General features: G+C 38.2%; 1 protein-coding gene across 2 annotated transcripts in view; it reads right to left on the bottom strand.

Moving 5' to 3' along the window:
- Positions 1 to 20,203, bottom strand: part of KDR (kinase insert domain receptor) — a 28,370-nt gene extending 8,167 nt beyond the window's left edge. Inside the window, exons 1-18 of one of the 2 annotated variants that reach the window (XM_075566452.1) lie at positions 19,930 to 20,203; positions 18,144 to 18,219; positions 16,608 to 16,804; positions 15,253 to 15,374; positions 13,536 to 13,704; positions 13,024 to 13,163; positions 12,068 to 12,236; positions 9,131 to 9,245; positions 8,521 to 8,684; positions 8,242 to 8,398; positions 6,675 to 6,798; positions 6,187 to 6,295; positions 5,298 to 5,642; positions 3,764 to 3,910; positions 2,281 to 2,412; positions 1,388 to 1,494; positions 839 to 974; positions 99 to 203 (exon numbers count right to left, since the gene is read on the bottom strand). In XM_075566452.1, coding sequence (XP_075422567.1) covers positions 99 to 203; positions 839 to 974; positions 1,388 to 1,494; positions 2,281 to 2,412; positions 3,764 to 3,910; positions 5,298 to 5,642; positions 6,187 to 6,295; positions 6,675 to 6,798; positions 8,242 to 8,398; positions 8,521 to 8,684; positions 9,131 to 9,245; positions 12,068 to 12,236; positions 13,024 to 13,163; positions 13,536 to 13,704; positions 15,253 to 15,374; positions 16,608 to 16,804; positions 18,144 to 18,219; positions 19,930 to 19,996 — 2,581 coding nt within the window. In that variant the 5' untranslated portion in view covers positions 19,997 to 20,203. The remainder of the gene's footprint in view (positions 1 to 98; positions 204 to 838; positions 975 to 1,387; positions 1,495 to 2,280; positions 2,413 to 3,763; positions 3,911 to 5,297; positions 5,643 to 6,186; positions 6,296 to 6,674; positions 6,799 to 8,241; positions 8,399 to 8,520; positions 8,685 to 9,130; positions 9,246 to 12,067; positions 12,237 to 13,023; positions 13,164 to 13,535; positions 13,705 to 15,252; positions 15,375 to 16,607; positions 16,805 to 18,143; positions 18,220 to 19,929) is intronic. The other variant, XM_075566461.1, reaches the window with a different exon arrangement.
- Between the last annotated feature and the right edge of the window lie 7,112 nt (positions 20,204 to 27,315).

The following is a 27,315-nucleotide window of genomic DNA, read 5'->3' as shown; positions in this document are numbered from 1 at the left end:
CAACCGTCAAATAGGGTAATTTAAACACTGCACTGTTCAATTTGGCTTATTTTCAATGAACTCTTAATTTTGCAAAATGGTGCCATTTTCATGTTTACCTTTCAGCATTTTCACAGCGACCGTTTTACAAGTGGCGGTTTTGTGAATTCCAAATGCATCAGCTTCCATGACTTGTCCAAACGCTCCACGACCAAGTGGCTTCCCTTTATTAGATAGATAAACAGGGTTTAACAGATTTATTAACCATTCAAAGTTAATATTATAAACATCAAGTTTATTTTGAATTACACTCATTTTATTAAATGTGAAAATAAAAATGTTCCTTACATATAAAAAGCAACAATATAAATGTGTAATAACAATTAGGTTGTACAGTATGTTTCATGAGAAGACGATGAGGAGATGAATTCAATGGGAGAGACAGTTCTCCCTTCCATGATAACCAGAACAGACACACATACAATGGTTCCAACTGCTAATTTAAATACAATTATCGTTTATGTCACTCTTGCTAAACATTTTGCTAGGATTCATTGAATCCTTTCGCCACTGCTGTTGGCTAGACTAAAGACCTGAGTTATCAAAATGGCATCAATATTATAATATTATAATTAATATCGGTTATCATGAAGGCATGTAGAAGAAGTCCAACATGAACTAAACTTTCTCTAAGCACTAGAGTGGTTGATGTGACATGGTTTTGATGAAGACACAATGCACACAACAGAATAATTTTATGTGACAGACAGTTAAAGTTGTGATTTACTTTAAAAACAGATAGAGATGAAAGAAAACATATACAGTTCTTCTGAACTCGATGCTGACATTCATAATTCACCTAGTTTGAGACGATCTATTGGGAACTCCCATCTGTTGACATCATAGGAGAGTCTTTCGCATTGTTCCTCTACAGGAACTTCACTAGGATCCATAATGATTGACAAGTAGCCAGTCTTTAGTTCCCCTCCATTGGGCTGGAAAACAATAATAGTCTCCATCACATCAACTCTATATAGCATTGTAAAAAAGACAGTGTGCCCATGTCTGCCAGGATTTCATCCCACCGGACTTTCATACCACCGGAGTCTTCATAATTCAGTTCTACAGTTCCCTCCACATTCCCCAAAGAATGTTCCCATGGATCATAATTAATTTATTTGACCATCAAGCAAAGAATGCTCAAGCATGTTTTTTTTATGGTCAATTGCAATTAAACGAAATGAATACATCCTTAATAAACCATTCAAGAATTGTATGGTATTGAAAGGAAAAATGTGCCTGTTGATTTAAGCATAATGGGAAGAACCAACACAAAAGGTCCCCAGTCAGTTTTCATTTATCATGCAAGCCAAATGCTAATAGGACAGTAAGAAAACTGTTTCATTACCCTCTTTACGGTCCGGAGGATGATTACGAGAAGCAACCAAAAGAACAGGGCGATCACTCCAGTGCCAACTAGAATAATGAGCTCCAGATTTGTTTTCTCTTCTGTGCCTGCAGGGAAACAATTGAATGTTTGACAGCTGACGTCAGCTCAATGTTTTAGGGTAGCTCTAAATTAATTAAAAACTGTTCATTTCTCTGAGCTAGGCTACCAAGTAAGTAAGATTTCAAGAAAATGAGTATTTGAATCTTCTTGATAATAATGATATTTATGCATGTTTAACCATATCTGTGCTAGGGGAAATTAAATAGATTGCATTTTATTTATTTTGTAACAATTGTTGAAATGCAGTAACGAACATTGAGTAGATTGGTAATTAACCCTTGCCGCATTGGAGGGAGCCTTCCTGAAGAGGAAAAAAAGTCGATACTGTATATTGGTAAAAATAATGTTCATGTCTTGTTGCTAAAAAGTGGCAAATGGGGGAAGCCGTGCACACCAAAAAGAAAGATGCAAAAAGGATTAATGCAAAAAAGTCATTTCATGACTAAAAAAAGTCACAGAGATCCAATGTTGTGGTGCTAACCACCTTCATCAGGGATACGAAGTGGTTATCACCGAAACATTGGATCTCTGTGACTTTTTGTAGTCATTAAATGACTTTTTTGGATTAATCATTTTTGTATCTTTTTTTGGTGTGCATGACTTCCCCCATTTGCCATTTCTGCCACTACCTTGACTAGGTTTTCTGCCTGTAACACCCATGCTCTCATTGCTTTATTGCTTCATGTTCCCTTAGACTAGGAGCATCCCAAGTTGCATTTTCTTGATTCCCACTTCTTTGTTTGATTCTACCTTGTTGCTGAAAAGTCAATTTATATATAAACCATAATTACCATTTACTGAAAAGTACATTTCTGCTTCTGTGCATCCCAAATCATTGCAAGCCCTGCAAGCATAGAAACCTTCGTCTTCCTTTCTCACTCGCTGTATGGTCAGAGTCCTGTTCTGATCTTTTAAAATAATACCTGGGAAAAGGGATACTTTTGTTAACTTTGTTTCTCATCCATATTTAGCCAGTTGACATAAGAACCAATGATGCTGGGTTTTTTTTTGTACAAATTGCTTTTACTTTTCTTTTTAATACTTGTCACATATATTGCTGTGATATACTGATTGGGAATTCAGCCTTGTCCACTTAATGGATGTTTGTAGAACTTGCAAATGCAACACTGGTACATAACAGGTCATAAGAGGTGTCATATTTAGAAGACAAGCTCCTCATATCAATTAGAAATAAAACAAGTAGGAGAAGTTTGATCAAAAGCAAGGAACTAAATCCAGCTAAGTAAAAGTCTCTCTGTAAACACGTCTTACATTATTTATGCCTATGGAATATGTCAGGTAGGTTACCTTCAACTGTAGCTTTTGGGTATTCAGTATTGGGAAAAAATAGTAATGCTTCCAGTAGTAATTTAATTAAATCCCACCCTTTTGTTTGATTTCTCAGGTAGAGAGGTTATAAATAAAAAGCAATCAGTGGATCCATCTGTATTGTACAGTGTTTCTCGATTTAAAATTAAGCATCAACCAACTTCACTACAAAAAGTCACAAACATTTTAAGGAATATTTTCAATGTTAGAAGTCCAGCACTCATATGTAAAATAGCTTGATGAAGAAGGCCTTCTGTATCAAGGCATGGAGACATTCGACAAAAGTATGAACCTAGCTGTCAAAGATAGACAAATACAATTTCAGTTTAATGTATATGTAATGTGAGTGTACATGTGGTATGTTAGGCATGCTTCCCATCACCACACACATTTAGTATTGCCAACCTCGCTCGATGTTATCATGACATGGAAGTCCAGTTCTGGTTTATAAAGTCACAATTTTTTTAATGCGATTTAGGATTATAAGCAACCAGAATGCAGATGGATGAGAAAAAAACAGGGCTAGACCGAAGTCTCATCATGACATGGAACAAGACTACCAATTCTTCAAACTGACCAGACTACGGCCATAGTTCATGAAACCGCGATATTACAGGTCGGGACACTATAAACGCGGATATTCTCTTTAAAGTAATTGGTCGTTTCCATGTGATAGAGCCAAGAGCTGAACTAACATAGTTTAAATGGGACCCTTTATTGCAGAGGTGGCCAACTCTAGTCCTCAAGGGCCACCAACAGGTCAGGTTTTCATAATATTCCAGCTTCAGCACAGGTTGGCTCAATTAGTGGCTCAGTCATAATGATCCACCCACTGATTAAGCCACCTATGCTGAAGCATGGATATCCTGAGAATGTGACCTGTTGGTTGCCCTTGAGGAATGGAGTTGGCCACCTCTGCTATATTGTATCTGAATAGACAGTCACCTGAGTCTCCTACGAGAGTGTCATCGTTTTTAAACCATACGATCTGTGGATCAGGCGTTCCGGAGGCCTGACAGGTCACTTCTACGGTTTCACTGATATTTGTTGTTTGATTCTTCAGTTCCTGATGAATTGTGGGCGGTTTTTGTGCTGTGTATAGAAAATCAATAATGAATACATAAACTGACATGCTTTAAACATGTATTTTCTTTGTTATCTGTTTCAATTCCATCACATATTTTTTATTAAATAGCTAGGAAGTAAGATGTAAGAGCTTTTTAACTTACTGGTACTATCACTGAAGCACCTAAACATTAGCTAGACATTCAAACAGTGAAATTATATTTCAGCAATAGTACACTTTTTGTTATTGGTAAAAATAACATTTTATATGAAATACAAGTAGAAACAGTACTATTCTTACAATGCTTTTTAATATAGGGTATTAAATAATAGGGAGGAAGAAGCCCTGTCAGAAAGTTATCTGCTAGATGAGGAGATGACCGGAAAGTGATGAATAGGCTGAGCGACGGATAGTTCCTGCGCAGTTACATCATGTCCTGGAGTGATGTATGTAGGCTGGTAAGAGGATTGCACATACAAAGTAAGGCTGTTTATTGATGGCTCTGGTGGCGTAGAGAACAAGCAACTATTCCCCTTCAGTACTGAGTGAAGGAATGGATTATAGTTAAACCAATGCTTCATTAAACAATAGGATAAAAAAGGTGGGGAGATATAGCTTGATATAAAGTTTGAAATGTAATCCTGCGACTAACTAGCTACTGGCCATGTATATATTTACACTTACCAGCCTACAGTGCCTACAGTACCTACATCACTCCAGTATATGATGTAACTGTGTAGGCACTATCATTCGCTCAGCCTGTTAATCATTGAACCCACTATTGCTCTTACTGAGGTGTTTGAGTGCATGCAACTGGGGCCATTCCTGTCATCTCCTCATCTAGGAGATCGCTTTCTGACAGGGCTTCTTCCTCCCTACTATATCTCCTTTCCCCCATGTGCACCGACCCCCAACCAACAATTCACTGTCTAGGCCGAGTGGGTATCACTGTTCTCTCTCGTTAGGGTATTAAATAAGCAACTCAATTTTTAATTGAACAAGCGTAGACTTGTTGTAGGGGTTTAATACCTTTTACACAGACATACACGTTTTCAAAAGCTGTGTCCACTATAATTTCATCTATAAAGAACTGTAATGTCGCTCAATTAAAATGTATCACGTGCAATGCACCAGGGATGGTCAACTTCAGTCCTCAAGGGCCACCAACAGGACAAGTTTTCAGGAGACCCCTGCTTCAGCACATGCTGCTCAATTAGTGGCTCAGTCGTTGACTGAACCACCTGTGCTGAAGCAGGGATATCTTAAAACCTGACTTATTGATAGCCCTAGAGGACCGGAATTGGCCACCCCTGCAATACACACGTCTACAGGACTAAAAGAACTTGAAACTATTGTTTAGTATCTTGATGTACACTTTATGTATGTATGAATAGTACAAAACATATTCCATACCTTGAATAGTTAGGTGCTTGACTAAACAGTATCTTTTCTGGGTCTTTTTATCCTGTACCACACAAACATAGTTTCCTTGCTCATGCAAAGAGATGTTATGCAAGCTGAGCTCTGAAGTCACGTTCCCTGCATTGGTATCTGTGGTTGTGGCATTCATCTTCAAGAGAGCATCAAGGTTTTTGCAAAGTGGCATTGGCCAGCCTCTGAGGTGTTTCTCCGCTGTGCTGGGGCTTAGTTTGTACCACATTAAGTTCTCATAAGTAAATCTATCAGCAGTGCATCTCAAAGTCACATTATCCTGTTCAGTAAGCTTGCTCCTTGGCTGCATGTTAATCTCAAGGCCTCCTAAAAAATAATTTACAGTAATTATAAATATATATATATACTGTATATATATGGTGGCTGCTCCCACTAGGTAGAGTGCCTGTACAGGTGTGGTGCAAAGTAAAAAAAAAAAGAAGAGGATACTGTAAGTCTATAAGGATCACAATTGTGATCCAAAATATCAGCATGGCACAGTAGTAGAAAAAAAATAAGAATTTATTAAGTCCAACAAGCAAACACTTAGCCCTAAATGTTTGCTTGTTAGACTTTAATAATACATTATTTATTTGTCCTACTGTTGTGCCGTGCTGGATTTGATATATATAATAATATATATATTATTGAAGAAACGAAGAAACAAATGTCTCTTTATTGTACGGGAAGACCATGCAATGTGTTACAATGAAATATAAAGTAGGGTGGTTTTGGAACTGATAGGGTTAAGACAAAAGCAACAGGTGTATACAGTTTATTACTTTTGGGTGCTGTGGTTAAGATCATGCCAATAATCTGTTATCTAACAGGCTGCACCGTGAATAGACACAATGCAGAATAATCCACTTACTTGTAACATGGAACGCTATGACCCTTTCATCGTGTCCTGCTTGGTTATAGGCTGAGCATCTGTATACAGCGGATATATTGGCTGCCCGAACAACGAGCTGGCTCACAGTCTAAAGCAGAAAAAGGGTTATCAGGACTACATTTATATATTTGTTGTAATTATTATGCAGTGTTGACAATGTATGCATTATACATATATTTTGACAGTAACAACAAATCACTGTACTAAATTAAGTGTACATCCGCTATACTAAAATTGAGTGATTTTCAGAGGATCGATTTTGTCTCCATTAAATGTTAAGAATCCTACTGTATTCATTGTCTGTTTCATATAAATAATATATAAATATATTTAGATGTGCACTATCTATAATACTTTTTAAATCTTATTATCAATATTTTTTTGTAACGTAATGCATTGTATGGAACACTAGCAAGCCACGCAACAATAAAAGAGGCCATGTATAACGCAAACAGGTCTTACTGTACCTTTATTTTCCCTTCAATAACATCAGTATGAGTTTCATTCGTCTCAATCACATTCCCGCCATTTTTGTCCGAAATGTCCCTCCAGCTGTTACATATATAGGGGTTTTTTCCTATGTCGTATTGGCTAAGAATAAAAAAAAAAATATTCAGCCTTTAAGAATAACAACATGAAAACCTACGAACGAAAAAGTATCTTTAATGTTTCAAAGAAAAACTAAGTTATGTTCCAAATCATTAATTCATGGAAAATACTCAAAACAATAATAAATAAAACGGTAGCTGCCGTTAAAGATGTTCATTTCCGTAGTCACTCTGCTACGTTTTGATCTAATAATGGTATTGAGAGGGGGAGGGGGCGGTGTTTCTATTCGAGGAACACACATTCATTCATAATTTCTCCATTCTGAGTTAATTTTGATCAGGGGAAAGGGGAGAGTCATAGAAATCAGTGATCTTCATAAAGGTTTTCTAGGATGTCAGGAAGTACTCTGGCACCAAAGGAAGAAGCCAGTGGAAGTCATCTGAAAAACAACAACAGGAAAGCGGAATACTCTCATGGTCTCTCATGCAGGAAGTCTGGACTTGTGCAGAGGCCTGATAAGGGAAGCAGTGTGGGCCCAGCACAGGATCTCTGTCTATCACTCCTTACATCAATCAGCACACTTCCTCTCAGATGGCCTTTCGCACAGATAAGAGTAAACACTGCACTGAAAATGTGATTATGTCTGCAAACTACTGTACTGTTGTATAAAGGATAAGTGTCTCAGCTACGGGTGCCTATAGAGACACTTCTGCGGTTTTAAAGGAATGATGCGGAATACCACAATGGCACTGCGGAATATGTTGGCACTTTACAAATAAACGATGATTAATAATAATAATACATTTGGATGAATTATTGAAAAAGTGTCAACATTCCGATGTTAGATTCCCACCTTCATCGGGACATGAACATTTGTTACGACTGGTGTGTCGTAGCATTCTCTCTATGACGACTTTCTACTGAAGCAGCCTCTGTACCTGTGTTGCACACAGCATTTCTTTGACTGGCCATGTTGGGTTTATTGGACTGGTAAGGTGTACATTCTCTATACACATTTAAAGGACCATGAGCAACAACATGCATTGCTACATTCTAGCATGTCTGTGTTGGTCCCATTAAATCACAATCTGCTCATGCTCTAGTTTTCTCTAAAAGGGTGAACTCAGTTAAATTAGGTCTAATAACGTGACATTAACAAAAACAGGAATGGTCCTTATTTTCCCAAAGTTACCGCCTTATCCACTAAGGTAATTATATGCAAAAATACCATCAGTTATAGAGCTCATTAGCATAGGGGTTTCAGGATCTGGATTGTGGTAACGCCAGAATTAGGTAGGACTTCAATAACATACAATTATTTCCTGGCATAGCATTGTTCAGTAAATATTGGGCCTGCATTACTGAACTTGATGCTTTCATGTCTCCTGCTTGGGAAGGTAATTGGAAATACATTTTGAGGGCCAATATTATTTGCAAATAGCCAGTTTAGAGGAAAGATTTTCAAGTATAACGTGGTGAACTTACTCTGCTGAGAAATTACACTCTTCCTCTAGTTGCCACTGCCAGTGAATATTCACAGGTGCAGGAATCCCGGAGACTGTGCAGGTTAAAACATAAGGTTTGCCGTATTTGTAAGAATCGAGAGGGGTTGACACTGCTTTCTCACATATGCGTGGTGGGACTGTAAAAAAAAAAAGCATGTCATCTTATTTTATCATCAATAAAACTTAATTTCATTATCAACAGCTTGCTTTCAAATATGGCTGGAAGCATGTTTACAGAAGACAATGTAAAAGGACTCACCATTCACAATCAGATGGAATGTGTGGCTCTGCTGCTCCATTGTCTGCGGGTTAGTCAGAACAACGGTGTAATTTCCGGTATCCTTTTCACTGGCAGCGATGATTAATAATGTGTAACCAACTTTGATCATATGATTTGCATGCTGTGGTTTTCCATTTTTGCTCCTACCGAAAAATAGTTTACATTTTCTTAAGCTTGCTGTCCAATACAGTATGTATATATATATATAGAGCACGGGTGCGCAAACAGGGGGGCACAGGCGGTTGCAGAGGTCCCGCACTCTTCCCTAAGGCATTTAAATTAAATGCCGGGGGACCGCGCGAGGCTTCTGCAACCTCTACTTACCAAGATTCAGCCGGCTTCAGGAGGCGTGAACATGGCAACGCCGCGGGGTCACGTGGCGTCACGGTTGCCATGGTAACGTGCCGTCAAATGACGACACAGGTCACGTGACGTCACGCAATCCCGCGGCGTTGTTTCATGCCGCACCGAGGTAAGGGGGGGCGCGCAACAACGGAGGAGAGCAGGCAGGGGGAGCGCAGCAAGAAAAGTTTGCGCATCCCTGGTATAGAGCAAACCACTACATATGACATTAGGAGACCTGTCTTACCATTTTACTTCAGGAGCAGGATACCCTGTAAACTTCACAGGAATTCTGACACGCTCCCCAACTTTCGTCTCAATCACGGATTCCATTTTATCATCGATAGAAATAAAGGGCTTCTCTGAAAATAAAAATATTGTTTCAGATCAAGTATTTAAAGCTCAATTTTAAGACACTTATTTGAAAGTAATGTCATGTACACATTTATACGGTGACAAAAACTCCATTTATATATGCCACGACATATGAACTTTCCCAGGGCATAAACCTAAAACATTGAAGGTCATTTATCACAATTAGTGCAAAAAACAACACCATATATATCAGAGAAAAGGAATAACATAGGGATATTTTTCCTTAGATAAATCTGCTGTCATTATTTTGCAATGATTTTTGCCTCGGTTTTGCAGCCTACAGATTTTGCTAAATGACCTCATTTGTGGTGGGGAAGCAGGTCATCGGCTCAATGCAATGTGTGAATACCAGCCCATATACCAGTGGCGTAGCTAGATATGCACAGGCCCACAGGCAAACATTTTTTTCAGGGCCCCATTATTATTAGTATTAATATTAATACTGACTGCAATTTTTTTCTCCCCCTCCCCTGATCCTCTCTCTCATCATCATCCCTCATCACTCCCCCTCATCACCATCAGCTCTCTCCCCATCATCATCATCAGATCTCCCCCTCATCATCATATCTCCCCCTGATCATCATCATTATCATCATCAGATCTCTCCCAGTCCTCCTGATAATCATCAGATTTCACCCTCATCATCAGATCTCCCCCTCATCATCATCAGATATCCCCCAGTTCCCCTGATCGTCATCATCAGATCTCCCCCTCATCATCATCAGATCTCCCCCAGTCCCTCTCATCATCAGATCTCCCCCAGTCCCACTAATCATCAGATCTCCCCATCATCATAATCAGATCTCCATCATCATCAGATCTCCCCTCTCATCATTATCATCAGATATCCCCTTCATCATCATCATCAGATCTCCCCCTAATCATCATATCTTCCCCTCATCAACAGATCCGCCCCCCTAAACCTCCCACCACCTCCTCCATGCATACCTGTGGTAATGGATACAGGCAGGGGGAGATGGTATGCAGCGCCAGTCCCTCGGTGTTAAAGGATAAGCCGGTAGAAGAATCAGGACTTGAGGCAGAGCAGGACAGCACGAGGTGAGGAGCGCGCTCTAGCAGCAGACGGCAGAAGTAAGAAAGACTTCCGGGTCAGACCGCTAGAGCACGCTCCTCCCCTGCCATCCTGCTCTGCCTCAAGTGCTGATACTTCTACCGGCTTATCCTTTAACGCCGGGGGGCCCGCTGCCGCAGCATACCATCTCGCCCCGCCTGCCTCTACAGGGGAGGAGGGTCGAAAGCAGGCCCCCCAAGATCACAGGCCCCCGGGCTTTGCCCGGGCGATAGCTATGCCCCTGCCATAAACATATAATGAACTGTAAAGTGTAGCCAGTAATTAGGATGCTACTTTTAAGGCTTCTGTCAAGTTGATCTAGAAAATGTAACTCCAATTATTAATAATAATTCCATAGTATGTCACCAACAAGCTTTAAACGTTTTATTGGTTAAGATGTTGTTATTTTTGTTATCTTGAATATCTGTCTTTTTTTTTTTTTTTTTTTAAGAATTGTTGGAATCTTAAAATATAAGCTCAAAATGGGAGTAAATATGGAAAACAGGAGCAGCAATAAACATTCTAGAAGATATTTGTAGAAGAAAATGTTTGAATTTTAAGTAACCCGAAAAGCAGTAAAATTCCTCATTGTGGGGCCTATGCAGAGAGCAGCGCTGGAAATAATTGGCGAGGGTAATAAAAAGTAGCTTTAATGGCGAGTTTTTTTCTCTATATGCAGAAATGTGCGAAATCTGCAATTTATGTCATGAATGCGTGTGGCGAGTTTAAAAGGGAGAGATGCGCGCTGCTGAAATGTGTGAGAAAAAAATCGCGCATTTTTTTTTTCCCTATGGCCGGCGAGCTCCAGCTTCTTGCCAACTTTTGTTGGCGGAGCTAATTGTAGAATATCGCGCCATTTTATTGGCGCGAACAGCCGCTAGATGGCGATCGCGCCTTTCTGAATTCGGACATTTTTTAAACTGGCGAGATGTAGGTTCTCGCCAGCCGCGCCGCGAGATTTACAAATATAAAAAAAAAGGCGCGTTTTTCTAAACTCGCCATTATCTGCTTCTCTCTAGGCAAATTTCGCCAAAAAATGGCGATATTTACGTTTGCGCTGCTCTCTGCATAGGCCCCTGTGTTTATTACCAGATCAAATATTTTCCATTATTCTGTATGTCTTCAATGCCAATAGAGGTACAAGCAATGTGAGCGTGTGCAGCCCTTTTCTGACCTTTATCATCTGCCCTATTGACCTTCATTTTCTGATCCATACATTTTTATGGAGATAATAGTGGTTTATTGTAGCGCTTTTCAATGTATTGACCCGTTTTGTTCTATTTTGGAACTTACCACTAAGCTTATGTACAGTAATTGTCAAGAGTTGTTTGTGCTCATTTTGCCAAGCACTTAACAATATATTAATAACACTGGAACTGATACATTTCCGTTGCCGCCTCTAAGCACAGGACAATAAAAGCATTTTGGGACAACACTCTTATGAGAAAAAGGTACTTCAAGACGTAATATTTAAAGAAAAAACGAGATACAAAAATGATGAAAAATAACTCTGCTGAAGCATCTACTGTATGCACTGAGAAAGCAGCATACTACGGTTTTATTGGCAGATACAGTATGTACAGTCAACATCAATAAATTGAGCAATCAGGATTTATTGAAGCCGCTATTTTAATTAGATTGGTGAAATGTTGCAATAATGTGTTTGCCAGCATATACTGTATGCATTACATAACAAGACACTGGCTCCCAGCAGTCAATGAGGAGGTGGTTTCTTACCATGTATAATCACGGTAGTGCTGTTATTCTTTGTCATACGACCACTGTACGCTGTGCAGCTGTAATTGCCTCTGTCTTTCAGGGTCACGTGGTCTATGATAAGGATTCCTGAGAGCTCTAGTTCACCTTGACCATCTTTTTTGGATCCTTTAGTTTCCCCTCTTTTCTCCTAGAATAACATCGGAAGTACGGTTTATCTCAAATCAGTTTTATACACCACTCCTATATAAAGTGTTACAGCATTATGTCGTTTACTTACTAGACAAGATTTACACATGCCTGCAGCTTTAAATCCCTGTTTTTTTTTGTAATATTAAATCAAATTGTGCCACTATATCAGCACCAGAAATATATACATCACAGGTGCTGGTGGTCTTACAACACTTTGTTGTACCACGGAAAATGTTGGAGTACAATAACAGCAATATCAACATATTATATATTATCTTTAACTGCTCATGAAATGTCTGTAAATGTAACGTATAACCTCTGTTCATTTAATGTAACCATGTATTGTTATCATAACTCTGTGCCCAGAACATACTTGAAAACAAGCGGTAACTCTCCATGTATTACTTCCTGGTAAAACATTTGATAAATAAATAAATATCCCATCCCAACATCCTGGAATCAAAAATAGATGTCCTTAATAAAGGCTTGTTCCAGTTCTGTATACATTTTTTTAACTTTTCTCGTAATCATTTTGTGGGTTTTTTACACCTGTGCGAAACCGGACTAAACATAATGTAGCATAATGATTTTTATGGACGTTTTCTAAACATTCCAACAATACAGGCACTCAGAAACAGTCACCTAGAACATATTATACGGTTTACAAACTTGGCCTATCCTAATCATTTTGGTAAACCAAAGTAATGTGGACCAGCCCAAGGAGTGACAACACACTACAGTATATCATAGCCCGCATTTAGTCTACTTGGAAATATTGCTCTTACCATAATTGAAGGGTAGTCCCATATGAAGTCAACCCTAACGTTTAGTTGAGTGTGAGCAGTGCAGGTTAGAACTAGCCTCTCTCCAACTGCTAACTGGACTTGAGGATGCGGACTCATAGACAGGCTATAGATTTTGTATCCTAAAAGAAACACACATATAACAATTTAATGGAGTTCAACACGTACGCAGTAAGCCACATTTTCCTGATATCAGATATCCATAGACATTAAATACGTGATTCTCAAGTGAAAAATACAAACACCTCCCTTTGCTAGAAGTAACATGCTACTGTGCAAAAAAATGCAAAGAATGGTTATATATTATGGACCTCTGGGTGCTGTTTGTAATGCAATTAGTCATCAAATATAAGCTACTACAAAATATAATGTGGTATTTGATCTGATTACATCCACAATGTCTTTAGCAGAGATGTATCGTTCAAGAAGAAAAAAAGAATAATTGTGTATGTCAACTTAATTGTAATAAACAATCAATAATGATTCACTCTTACCTACAACTGCCACTAAATAAGTAGGAGATCTGTAGATTTGACCATTGAGTTTAGTTTCACAGAAGACCATGCCTGCAGGCTTTATTAATTCACTTAAAATGGTAAAACCCTTTTTGCTATCCCAGTGAATGGTGTCTCCATCAGGAAGATAGGTGCCTTCTGGAAACTTCTGAAAAAAAGCAGAAATGTTACTGATCATTGACCTTACATACTGTACATAGTTAATTTTATAAGTTAAACTTCTTTCCTGACACCTACAGAGTTTTTATGGGAAAAATATCTTGGCTGGTAACAAAAATCCATGACAGAAGTGATGTCATGGGCTGGAGATGGCCGTGCACACGCAGAAGCGGCCGCCGTCCTCCGCGCATGCGCAGAAGCGGCCGCCGTACTCCGCGCATGTGCTGAAGTTCCTGCCCGACTCCACGCATGCGCTGAAGGGGAAACACACACACACAGAAAGAGACACACACGCACAGAAGGGGACACACACGCACAGAAGGGGACACACACACACACAGAAGGGGACACACACACACAGAAGGGGACACACACACACAGAAGGGGACACACACCACTGTTACCAGAGGAATTCCAAGTGAGTATAAATATAGAAGTGCAAATAGCAAAAAAAATTGACATGTACCATTTATAATAAAAAAGGCAGAAGTGGTAAACATGAAAGGTGTGTAAACATATAACACATGAATTCTATATATTAATATAATATAGTAACTGTAACGATTAAAAAAAACGGGGCATGTGCCGAGCCCGCGCGTTCTAAGTCAAACTTCTTTGCGTTTTGTCATTGAAATGGCGTTCTGATTTTTATGATTTACATTGAATAAAAAACTTTTGAGAGTAACGGCATTTAGATACTTTGCAATCCAAAATATATGTATCTTACTTTAGTTATCATCAGTCAATTATATCATGTATTCCAAGTGATAGTATGGACATTTCAACACAAAAATAAATAAAATAAATTATACTCTCAAATCTCTTTTATTATATTAAAAACATCATCATCGCAAATACAATTTCTGTGACAAAACACAAAGAAGTTTCACTTACAATGCGCGTGCTCAGCACACACAACTTTTTTTTTATTGCTGTTTATAATTGACATTTAAAATTCAAAAGCAAAAACATTTACAGATGTGCAAACTTGGGCTTCCAAATTCGCGAACTATGCAACATATGCTTTTTTTTCGCCAAAGAAAAGACAAACTCAATTCCAAAGGCTTTTTTTTGTGTGAGAGATGATCCTATTTCAGGGCGCTGTAAGACTATCGACAAGTTTTAGCCACTGTTACAAGAACTTAGACAAGTTCCAGTGAAATGTTCAGAACGTTTTGGTTAAAAAAGTTCAAAGGAGCTGTTAGCAAACGTTAAAACTTTTTGGAAACGTTTGCACATTTCTACTCTACAAAAGCTCACTATAAATAAAATGCAGCATGATACTAACCTAACAGAAGGAAATGCAAGTTAAGGCAACTACTGTATACATTTCTAGGAATTAAGTAGAAATGGCCTTATAAGTACTAAAATACTAGAGAAATTGTGATTTAAGTAAATGAGAAAATAAAGACTATTATTATTTAATTATGGCTACTTTTTTCAAATGAGCTTTACTGAATCCCTTCAGTGCTGGAACATTTTGGAATGTTCAGTCAGAACGGAGTTGTAATGACACATAAGCTTGAGTGTCTCTTACCGCGTATAGTGTAACATTGAGATCCGGTTTAGAACTCAGGCACGGTACAGTCACCGTTTTGTTATCCATGTCAACAACAAGGAGTTGCTCACTTGCAGAAGGCCCAAAGGGGGATCTTTTGTCTAGAAAAAAAACAATATGTTTTTTGTCAACACTATAATAATATTTTAACATTATCCATATGTATCAGTGTATGTTCCTCATTCTCTCTATATATGAACAAGCTACAAGATCCTCTCCCTCTTATTTCATGTTTTCTTTGTAACAGTTATTAAATAATTGGAGAAAAAATGTTTACGGGAAATACACAATCTCGGATGAATAAAGTGTATTCCCTTGATATGGTAGTATTTTTATCTCCATAGTATTATTCCAACAGATTCACGGCACATCGATTGCATTTACAAAGTGATACTGCTTTCCCGTGGGTTTGGAATCACAGAGCAGGAAAGTCATGCCATGGGTCCATGCTATATTTTACATGGCATGTACATGCGACACATACATTCTCTAATCTGAAAAGTACTGCAGGAATTCAGTAATCTAACATAGAAATAATGCAGAAAATTCAATTTTTTTCAACTGTTTAAATATGGGGTGAGTGAGTAACTCCAGTTGCTAAGGGCCACCAGCAGGTCAGGTTTTAAGGAAATCCCTGCTTCAGCACAGGTGGTGCCATCTTTGACTGAGCCACTTGTGCTGAAGCAGGTAAATCCTGACCATCTGACCTGTTGGTGGCTTTTAAGGACTGGAGTTTCCCAACACTGGTTTAAACGGAACTGCAGTTTTCACACTGGCCTAAGCAGCACAGGAGATTCTAACAGGCATTATGAACACGTTAACATACAGATGAAGCAAAGGTTATTGCAGCGGATGTCGCATTAAGGTGGGGTATTTTATGATATTCTGTGTTATCACTGTCACTGAATCCTATGGAAAATCTGTGACATTCTGCGTAGTAACGCAATATTCCACATTCTTAGTACGTGCAATAAACTTTTCTACATCTGTATGAACATTAACATAATAAAATATAATGATACAATTAATAATAATACATGGGATATACTTTGTTCAGCATAGTTATAATCCCATATTAGTAAATTACCTATGTGCAACTTTTATCTGCATCTTATCTAGTGTTTCCAGACTGCACCCCTCTTGTTTTACAATTAATAAGCGTGAGATAGTTTGCTTGCAATTGCAATAATGAAACAGCCGCACCATAAAACGAATGAACCAAGTGGAACATATCTCTTGCCTTTTGTTATGAACAAGCTGTAGCTTATTTTATTTAAATATGTTGCAACACATTTACATGCTAATGTGAATAGAACACGCGTGTAGCCACTTACCCACAATATAAACATGGACATTTGAGGTAGCGTTGCCCTCTTCATAAAAGCACTTGTAAAGGCCAGTGTCATTTGCTGTGACCTTGGGGAGAGTGAGGGTCTTACAATCGGCACTTTCATTGCACGCAGTCACTGTTATGCGATTTTCAATACTGCTGTGGTTCGCAGGCCAGGACCACTCCACGGGTCTTTGTCCCCTAAAAATCACATTTATTATTATATGAAAGAAGTAGCGTCCGCATTTGTTTTAAAATAGTGTTTTAAAGCAGAAATCCCCCTGCAGAAGCCTGTATGAGTGGAAATCCTATACTGTAATGTGAGTATCATTCATGTCCTACTGGTTTTTTTTTTTTGCATTTGCATTTTCTTGTGTTGAAAATCATGATGTTTTTAATTGCTAGTGTCTGAGGTTACCATGGTAACTGTAGGAGCCACTGAGGGAGAGATCCATTTTATCCTCCCGGACACATAAGATTTCCGATCACTTGTATCTCCTAAACGGAGTGTCAGATTTAAAAAACACAAGAAACAACGACAACCAAAAGGACAATCAGCACCTACTGTGGCTTTAATACAGCTGTAGATTTAATTCTAAAAAAAAAAAGGATGCTCATTTATAAGTTGAGATCCAATAATTTATCACACCCTTTATGCTGCTATTCAACATGCTGTGAAAGTGTCTTCACCTTGATTCAGGAATACTTGAGCTCTGTTGACGTGAAATGGAGCTTTAATATTGCTCAGCAAGGGGAAGACATCTTTACAGCTTATTGCAAATGAGCCATGGTTACTTCAAACATATATTTAAATTCAATGAGTATAACCCATTGAGTGCATGAGTTACTCAGGAAACTTGTTCTGAATTGTGTCGCCGTGCTGGGCCACTAAAGGAGGAGTTCATTTATCAAATGAATAAGGAGAACTCTATTCCACATGGCTGATTTTATACTACCATTCAATCGCAATTAGGTAACTAAAGATTTGTGTACAGGCAGTCCTCGGTTATCCGACACAATGCGTTACTCAAAATGGCGTCGGATAGCGAAACGTCGTAAAGCGAATCACACTTTCCCATAGGAACACTGTTTAAATGAAAGGTTCCATTCCTGAAGGCATTTTTAACACTAAAATACACCAAATATTTTACGCAGGCAATAAGATATGCAGCACACACATAAATTGTATAGTGTATATACTGTATTATATGTATTATATAACATAATATATTATATAGTATAATATAATGTAATATTATATAATATATGTATTATATACACATAAATAACTTTGCAAAGCGTCGTAAGAGCGTTGGATAAGCCGTTTTTGGCGTTGTAAAAATGAACATAGGTATGCATTGCATAGCGTTGGATAAGTCATTCGTTGTAAAACGAAGCGTTGTAAAACGAGGACTGCCTGTATCTGAAAAGATCCCATCTTGCCTAACTAAACATAGCTTTCTGATGATTGCTGTCTCACATTATTCATTACAAAATAAAATGGAAATTTATAAAGTTGAGAGGACTAGATGTAACATACCTGCATGTAATATTTAGTGTATCGTTTGCAGCTATTACCAGAATATCTTTCTTAATGCTTAGAGATGGTGGAAAACCTGCAAAGAATTATACAAAATGAAACAATAAGAAGGTGACATAAAAGATAATCATGAACTGAAAACAGTGGAAGCATGTTATATGTAAATCTAACATTGGTCCAATGGGTTTATTAACTTGCAACGTTCTATGTATTTGTACTGTAAGGTTCATCACAACAGGAAGAATAGGCAGATGGTCCCAGGTTAAAGGCATTGCAAATCAATTCACAATCCGAGGGTGGAGTTCCTGTTTTTTTGCCAGACCAACTTCAAGGTCTTACAAAAGGATGTGGGATATTGAAATAAGTGAACCTCCATCTAATGACCTCATTCCCTCGGGAAAAGTGTTCAAATACTTCTGGTATAATAAATGGTTTATGTTTAGCATGGTCGCTGATTAAGAACGCCTACTAAAAAATATATATTTGGCTCCACTTACCATTATGACTGAGAAAGCACATGACTTAATATCATATTGTTTTCCCCTCATCATATTTCCCCAATGTGTTTCCTCTGTTCTTGTAAAAAGTCACAATCTCAAATTGCACATGTTGTTCTTACTACGTTGCATAATCCTCGGATTAATTCACATACAATAAACTTTGAATGACTGTATACATTGCTCAGGTCATTCTTATAAATAGGTAATGTATACTGTTGTATATGATAGCAACATATTAGGCCTCATGTGTAACTGTAAGTTACAGAATATTGCACTATAAGTATTTGGATACCATTGTAGTCATTTCAATAAATATTGCCATCCCAGAGACAATAGAGCCAGGAATTTGACATTTCCAATCATTCTATTTTCTTAAGATAAAATAAGTAAGCTTAATAATACTGTCTATAGGCAAGGCATTAAATAAAAGTATATTGCGATAAAAAAATGTTGTTTTTCATTTGTATTGCAAAAAAATTTTTTTGTGTTTCCCTTTAAACAGAATTTTAAAAAATAACCAATAAATGACTTCTGTATTTAATTAAGTGCTCGCAGTTACTTGCTGAAAGTCCCAAATCAGTGCAAGTCCTGAAAGCATCAATGTGATAAACATGAAATAAGATGTTCAATTACACCAAAGATTTTGATACTTATTCATTATTTAAAAATGCATTTCAACTTCATAGTCTCAAACTGGGTGCTTCCAGCGCCTAATGGGAAGACTATATGGTCTACCTGTTGTACTTAGAAAGTCCTAATTAAAGACCTCTCAATTGACATATCTTCAAAGATAATAAATACAAATCAGAATTAAAATAAAGGTGAATCCAGACATCATATTTCATATTAAATAAATATTGAATTTTAAAAGCAACTGATTCTTTATATAGGCTATTCATTTGTAACCTAATCTCATTAGGCATTTTTACTTCATTCTAAAGTAGAGCAAGACAAATACATGTATAAATACATATAATGAAGTAAATATTGAAGAATCATATATATTATGCATGTTACATTTATATGCATACATACTACATATATGAACTTAACATTTATACATAAATGCAACTTGTGTGTATATATATACACACATATTAATACATACATATGTATACATATATAAAAAGGACATAACTGTAACCCCTTTGCTGCCAAAGAAGTCTGAAACTCAGTGAGGGATTAAATAGACATTTCAAAAGTTTTCCTTGACTAAAAATAGTTGCCTTTATTATGTTATCCCCCACTCATCAGTTTAATTGGAGTTAATATTAGTCTTCCCTTACCTGAAGCCACCACGGACCCCACAAAGAAGCACGGGAGCAGGGCTACCAGCATCACCTTATTCCTCATCCTTCACCCAGGAGAAAAATATATCCCAAGTCAGCCACTTGTAATCACTATTTCAGCAGCTGGGAATCTCCCCAGGACCCCCAGACATGTGCACAGGAACAAGCCCCCTGCGGGCTGTATAGAGACGGATAATATCCTAAGGCAGGGACACTCGCCCCGGTGTAAGCTGCTGTATCCTGCAGAGATGCTCAGACACCATGTGGGAGGGATACCCGCTGCTGCTCCTCCACCCTGCCCTCTCCCCGCCCACCACTGCCCTCTTCCCGCCCACCACTGCCCTCTCCCCGCCCACCACTGCCCTATCCCCGCCCACCACTACGCTCTCTCCGCCCACCACTACGTTATCCCCGCCCACCACTACGCTATCCCCGCCCACCACTACCCTATCCCCGCTCATTTCCATTCATGAGCGTGGAATCTTGTCATATAACCACGCCCATTACACACCGCCACGCCTTCCGTTAGGCGGCACTCCTCCCCTGGCCTCCCCCACGTGTCTCCGCCTCTGTTCCGATGCGGTGCTGATGCGGTGTGTTTCCCCGCGCCCCCTGCTCCCCGCTCTCACTGCGCCACATACTTTTTACAACCTACACAGAGGAAACTGCTACCAGCAAAGTAAACATGTCACACTTCATTCCCCAATTCTCGACATCCTAAAGGAGGGTCGTTTATCTTGCTGTCTTCTTTAGATTATTATTTTTTCCACGTTGGGATAAGAATCCTTACATTTAATTTGGGTTTGGGTAGTTGATAATAATGTTTAAAAAATCGACCAAATAAAAAAACACGTTACTCCATTCCCTAGACACGTTTCTACATAAATACAGGCATAATGTATTTACTTTTATCCAGTTCCCCGCCATGTGGGAAATAGCAACAAATGTATTAATGGTCATTCCTCGTTCAAAAGTAAATACTTTGTTTAGTTATTATATCTGTTTTTGTCAGTCTTGATCAAATTTGAGGTTGAGCCCCCGGGGGTGGGAGGGGGGGGGGTAGGGGGGTCCCTGTAATAGGAAAACAACATATTAAAGCAAATAAATGGTTTTTATTTGCATGCTGCAATACCATTTTATACAATCAAATCCCTGTGGTTGCATTATGTGTCTTATCTTCATTACAGAAAGATGTTGTAATCTCCATGCACACTGCTACAAAAACAAAAAGGAGAAAAGGGGGTTGCATTTGGGTGCTCGAGATTAGATGCCCCGCTCACATAGGCCAATTAAACGTTTCGGTCCCTAGCGTATAAACCCTGAAGAAGTTGGGTGTCGAAACGTCAGAACACCACATTTTTGTATTTTTAATAAATATGTAAAAACATTTGTTGCCGTTTTGGAATTCTTGGTGTCCTATCTGATTTATCTGGATGTTTTACATATCATGATTACAGAAAGGGGGATATATATGTGGACGCATTTACACCATACCAGTATACAAATCTATATTCGTCTATAGTGTTCTACTTCTACTGAGCAATCAAGATATACATAACAAATGCAAAGCTCAAATGAAGCTGCTCTGCCAGAACTAGCCGGACAGCTAAATAACACCATTTAAATCATGGAATGATCTCATGGCTTTCTAAATATTTAACGGATCTCTGTTTATTTCGGAGGATCTTAAAAAAAAATCAGTTTTAGAAAACAACTTATTGATCGGATCCCCTTTGAACAATGTAATTCTGGCTGTGGCTATTTTCTAGTTATGTGCATGGTATGAGTGCGAATTCTATGTGTGATCTATTTATAAATAAAATAATCATGTTTATCTTAATAGTATTTTCCAAAATTATTCAGAGAATGTTAAATCTTTGTTTCGTTTTGTAGGCGAAAGTCGTTTTTTTTATATGTTTATTTTATGATAGATGCTCAAGCTATTAAATAGAACAAATCAAGTAATACAATCTATACAGAATATAGGATAAAACTTGCCTTGGTGTCTGGTATTAGAGTGATTAATCGCTTCAGCATTTGACAGTCCAGACAATTAAGATAAATGAAGGAGAAACTGATTTGACATACTTTTAAATGAAATTGATTTGTCTGATAAAATATTACTCGTGCGATATCACAAACCACTAATAACACATATAGTATACAGCTTGTGGATGTTATGTAACTTAAAATAACAACAACACACAATTACTATTTTAGCAGAAATACCACCAGTACTTCCAGGACCATATGGGTCATTTTATGGCAATGCTACAAATGATAGTCTGTAGGATGCCATTCTCTCCACATGAATGAATAAAAAAGTTCTCATCCTGTAAAGATCCTACAAAAGTTTACTTCACAGCCAGTGTGAATGGATACAAGAAGATATGCTGAAATGACCCAACAGTTCCATGTGCTGCTGATGTTGATGTTTATGTCAATGGGATGAGTTTAGTGTTTCTTTTTCCATTGGCTTTTCAGGCATGCATTTCCTTGTGATGGTTTGGGGTTAATGGCTCTTATGTCCTCCGGATGTCAGCTCAGTGGTGGTGATGTCCTCCAAAGCACTTTGTACATCATGTCCCTGTGTTTGGATAACTTTACATAGGCTGATACTATACAAGGATTTACAGCTGAACACAGAATATAACATTTACATCGGCAGCCTTTTCCAAACCCTGCAATTGTAACCATCATGAGAATGTACTACACTATAGTAGAACTTTCTTCATGTTTGTGTACCTCAGGCACTTGTAAAATATTTATTTATTTATAAAATATTTTACCAGGAAGTAATACATTGAGAGTTACCTCTCGTTTTCAAGTATGTCCTGGCAGAAGCTTTTGTGTTCTTAAAAGTCAACGTATACTGTATGAAGGTCCAAAACAAACTCCTATCCTGCTGCAAATTAAATGCTATTTATGAATAATTAAGCAAGTTCAAATGTTTATTATTGCATTGATTAGAATTACCCAGAATGTATACAATTTTAAAATAATGGTAGATTATGGCAAAATATAGTTTTCACTGTTTTCCGTTTTCTTATGAGCATGAAAATAACATAATTTGCACATAAAAAAGATAGTGTTGTTTTTTGGTTTGTTTTTTAAGGCAAGAAAGTTAAAAAAAAATTATACTCCTGTGTCAAAAGAACGTAACGGGGAAAACGTACACCATGTGGGTGTGCTAGGAGCATACACAATTCAACAACACAGCCAAAAATACAACACATGCAGAAGAGGATCCATAAATATGTGCAGTTAATCATTTCCTAAAATATATAATAAAAATAAACAGTAGACAAGATCAACTATTGCGCAACGTTATGCATTTGACAGAATGTAGTTTGCTAGCGCAGGAAGGAAGATTGCTCCCCTGTAAAGCAGCAGTCTGCGCTGATCCCCAATTTGTTTTGCAATGTAATTTATTTATTACTTTAAGAGATCTGTTCTTGCCCTTTCCAATACTGTTTTCATTTTTTTAAATCTAATGCTCTTTACATGAGATATACACATTCACATTTGTTGTTGGGTGGCAGGTTAAAATGGAGCTCTCTCCAGAGCCCAGTACAGTCTAACGGCTATCATGAATCACCTCAGACACCACAGATTAAGGAAATTATGCGTTTTAACACTTAAAAAAAGAAAATACATTTAAAAAGCAGGATAGGCAGGATACTAACATGATATTAGTTAAACCCCTATAGGTTCTGGAGGGGATTGCTGCTTTAAAAACGTTATCATGTTAGGCAAAATCCACATTTTGGAAACAAGAATTAAGTTACAAGACCTGTCCAGCAGGGAAGAGGTAAAGGTAAACCTTTTTTTAAATGAATAAAATAAATACAATTAAATAGGATATGAAAAAAAAGGTGCTCAGAACAAAAATACTCATATGAGTGCACCCTGGGCACTGGTATTGTGGTGGGTCTCATTTAAATGAACATCCTTTTCCTCCTCCAATGCGGTCTATATGCTGCCAGTGATTGGAAACTGGGGCAGTCTGTCATTCTATGGCCCTGGGCCAAGTAAATGTATAACATTTGCAGTAAAAAAAACATAATTTGTGAGCAGATTCACGTGTCTCAGAAAGGTCTGCAACCCTGCCATTCACCATTATCTCTTAGCATACAGCGCTTCCACTGCAGCAAGGGATTCTGGGAAATTACATGCAAACGAGCTCACAGTGTCACCTTTTACTACATTCCCATTTTACCATGGATCCCTATAAGATTACGCCTGTCGTATTACACAGCTTTTCAGCACAGCCTGGGTTAGAGAAGTGCAGAGCCAGGAAACCTAATCATAGACAACTATGTCAACCTTTTGGGTCTCATCAATGCACGGTTGGTTATACTGACTTTGCAATATACAGTATAGTAAATAGTAAAAAAAAACAAAAAAAGGGGGGGACTTAGAAGGACATGAAAAAATAGAAGATACCCCAAAATAAACAAGGGACCAACATTTAAAAATATGAGCTCAGTGACAGAAGCCATATTGAAAAGTAGTTTAATGTAATTTGTTTAATTCTATGGGGGAGATTCGCTAAGTGCCAATGTGGGCTATCGAACCCCCCGATCCAGCGCTAACTGCCATTGATCAGGGTGTGATAACCCGCACCAGGTCTTATTGAATCTCCCCCCTTATCAGGCTCCTCCTATTCTAAATGCTGTGAAGCTGCTTCTCCATTCTGAAGGAGGTTTTAGTTAATTTGTTTGCCTGGAGGTGCAGCGGGAAGCATGTTCACTGCATATTAAAAAAAAAAAACAGTTTACTGATCTACACTCTTGGAGCGAAATAAAGTAAACAGCTCTCTAGGGATCAATATGAAATAGATTGTATTAAAAATAAAAAAAAACATATAAACACAGTCATACATTCATAAAGTGCATATAACAACTTACAATGAATAATAGTTAGAAGTAGCCAGCAGGTCGCACGGGGAACACGGGAAAGATGGCCGACCGGATGTGTAGATGTAATTCACCGGAACCAATTACAGTCAGCATAGGATACGAGACTCTCCGAAATTAACCCAGCTTCCAATGCTACAACTGAGCGCACGTTGCGTAACCTCACGTGACCTCTACGCGTTTCGCACATGCGTGCTCCATCAGGGTCACGTTCAGTGGTTACTGTCTCATGTTAAATACTCCTTTTAGCCAATCGGACTCAAACATAGATACCGCCTCCATGTGATTGCCGGTGAATAGAATACAGTCACACAATTAAACATTCTCATAGTTTGCAGACAGACATCAATGCAACCAATGCTTTCCCATAATAATTAAACATATTTCAAAATCAAAAATGTACAATATGAGTGAAGTGATGTAAATATATAATATATTAATTCATTTCAATAAGACCTGTGATGGGTAAATATTGCTATTAATAATATTAAACAGTGAATACAAATATATATGTGAAATATGAAATATAATTTAGCGTTGATCTACACTCATCTTTATGTAGAGAAACATATATACGTGATGCAACTAGTTCACTAATCAGAGTCACTTACAGGCACCAAAGTACCCGTAACTCCTGCAATGCATTAGTAGTAGACGGGTGGAAGTGGAAGCACAAAGTGGCATTTTCTGTATCGCGTCAAATGTTTGTTTTACTATAATAATGCCTAAAGATTAACCTCTTCGCTGCCAACATTTCCATTGTGTTGCTGGCCATTCTGGCCGATGAATATAATTTTACTAGCTATATAACGTATTCTTGAAAACAGAACAACAAACTAACTTGATGTATACTACACATTGCAAAAGTCCAACATTCGCAGTGATCACATGTATGTTGGGGGCACAGTCCATAATGTTTCTCTCAAATACTACTTCATGCAAATGTTTATCACAAATGCCAACTACTGGATGGTCTTCCTGATGGAGTAGATAGCGGACTAAGTGGGACTGCACATGTAATTTAAAGAACGACTAGAATAAAATAGGAAGAAGAAGCCTATCTGGTTCCTGTTAGATTCATCAATGTTCCTGTAGATCCATTCTGTGTTTGTGCATATACTGCTTTGGTGGTCAAAAACTAACTGGAAACATCATCATTCGCCACCTTTTCAACTTAATGCAATAAAAAGCTCTTCAGGAGTCTGTTTGCAGAGAGGAACTAGTGATGACAATCCTGAGTCACAGTACTGAGTACACATCCACCCCGCTCCTATCTGTTAGATCTTGTCTCTTCCTTTCCTCTTGTTCCACTACTTTACCCAACCTTTTCCGCAACTACTTTGTTGCTAGAGGCTCATGCAGTGCATATACTTTGCAATGCAGTAATATCACTACTAGTTTAAAGAGGGTCATTTATATTCTTTTTCAACTATCTATTGACACCACCCTTACACTTCACTGTTATGGAGTTATATCATTATGCAATATATGACCTGTTTATTATTTGCAATTTTCACTCTACTGACCCTATTCAATATACTGTGAAGCCGCCTATACATTACAGGAAAATTATAGCTCCATTTACTTGAATGAGGCTAAAAAGCTCACTGACAACAAATTTCACAGCACATTAAAGGCAGGCTCTTTTCACCATTTCTAGCACCGATCGTACTGTCATTCTCACGGAGCATACTGTCATTCTCACGGAGCATACTGTCATTCTCACAGAGCGTACTGTTATTCTCACAGAGCATACTATCATTCTCACAGAGCGTACTGTTATTCTCACAGAGCGTACTGTCATTCTCACAGAGCATACTATCATTCTCACAGAGCATACTGTCATTCTCACAGAGGGTACTGTCATTCTCACAGAGGGTACTGTCATTCTCACGGAGCATACTGTCAGCGTACTGTCATTCTCTCAGAGCATACTGTCATTCTCACAGAGCGTACTGTTATTCTCACGGAGCATACTCTCTCGGAGCATACTTTCATTCTCACAGAGCGTACTGTCATTCTCACAGAGCGTACTGTCATTCTCACAGAGCATACTGTCATTCTCGCAGAGCATACTGTCATCCTCACAGTACTGTCATTCTCACAGAGCATACTGTCATTCTCACAGTACTGTCATTCTCACAGAGCGTACTGTCATTGTCACAGAGTGTACTGTCATTCTCACAGAGCGTAGTCATTCTCACAGAGCGTTTTGTCATTCTCACAGAGCATACTGTCATTCTCACAGAGTGTAGTCATTCTCACAGAGCATACTGTCATTCTCACAGAGCGTAGTCATTCTCACAGAGCATACTGTCATTCTCACAGAGCATACTGTCATTCTCACAGAGCAAGAGCTTGGAATCCAGAGATTGCAGCGGAGCACAGCTGAAGAATGGGGCCAGCACCAGCAGTGAGGGGTTAAAAGCATAAATTTATTCGTACATGGTATTAGGGGGGGGGG

The sequence above is a fragment of the Ascaphus truei genome, chromosome 1 (genome assembly GCF_040206685.1).
Source record: "Ascaphus truei isolate aAscTru1 chromosome 1, aAscTru1.hap1, whole genome shotgun sequence".
NCBI lineage: Eukaryota > Metazoa > Chordata > Amphibia > Anura > Ascaphidae > Ascaphus > Ascaphus truei.
The sequence above is the reverse complement of the archived record's forward strand: the minus strand, read 5'-3'. Positions and strand labels throughout refer to the sequence as shown.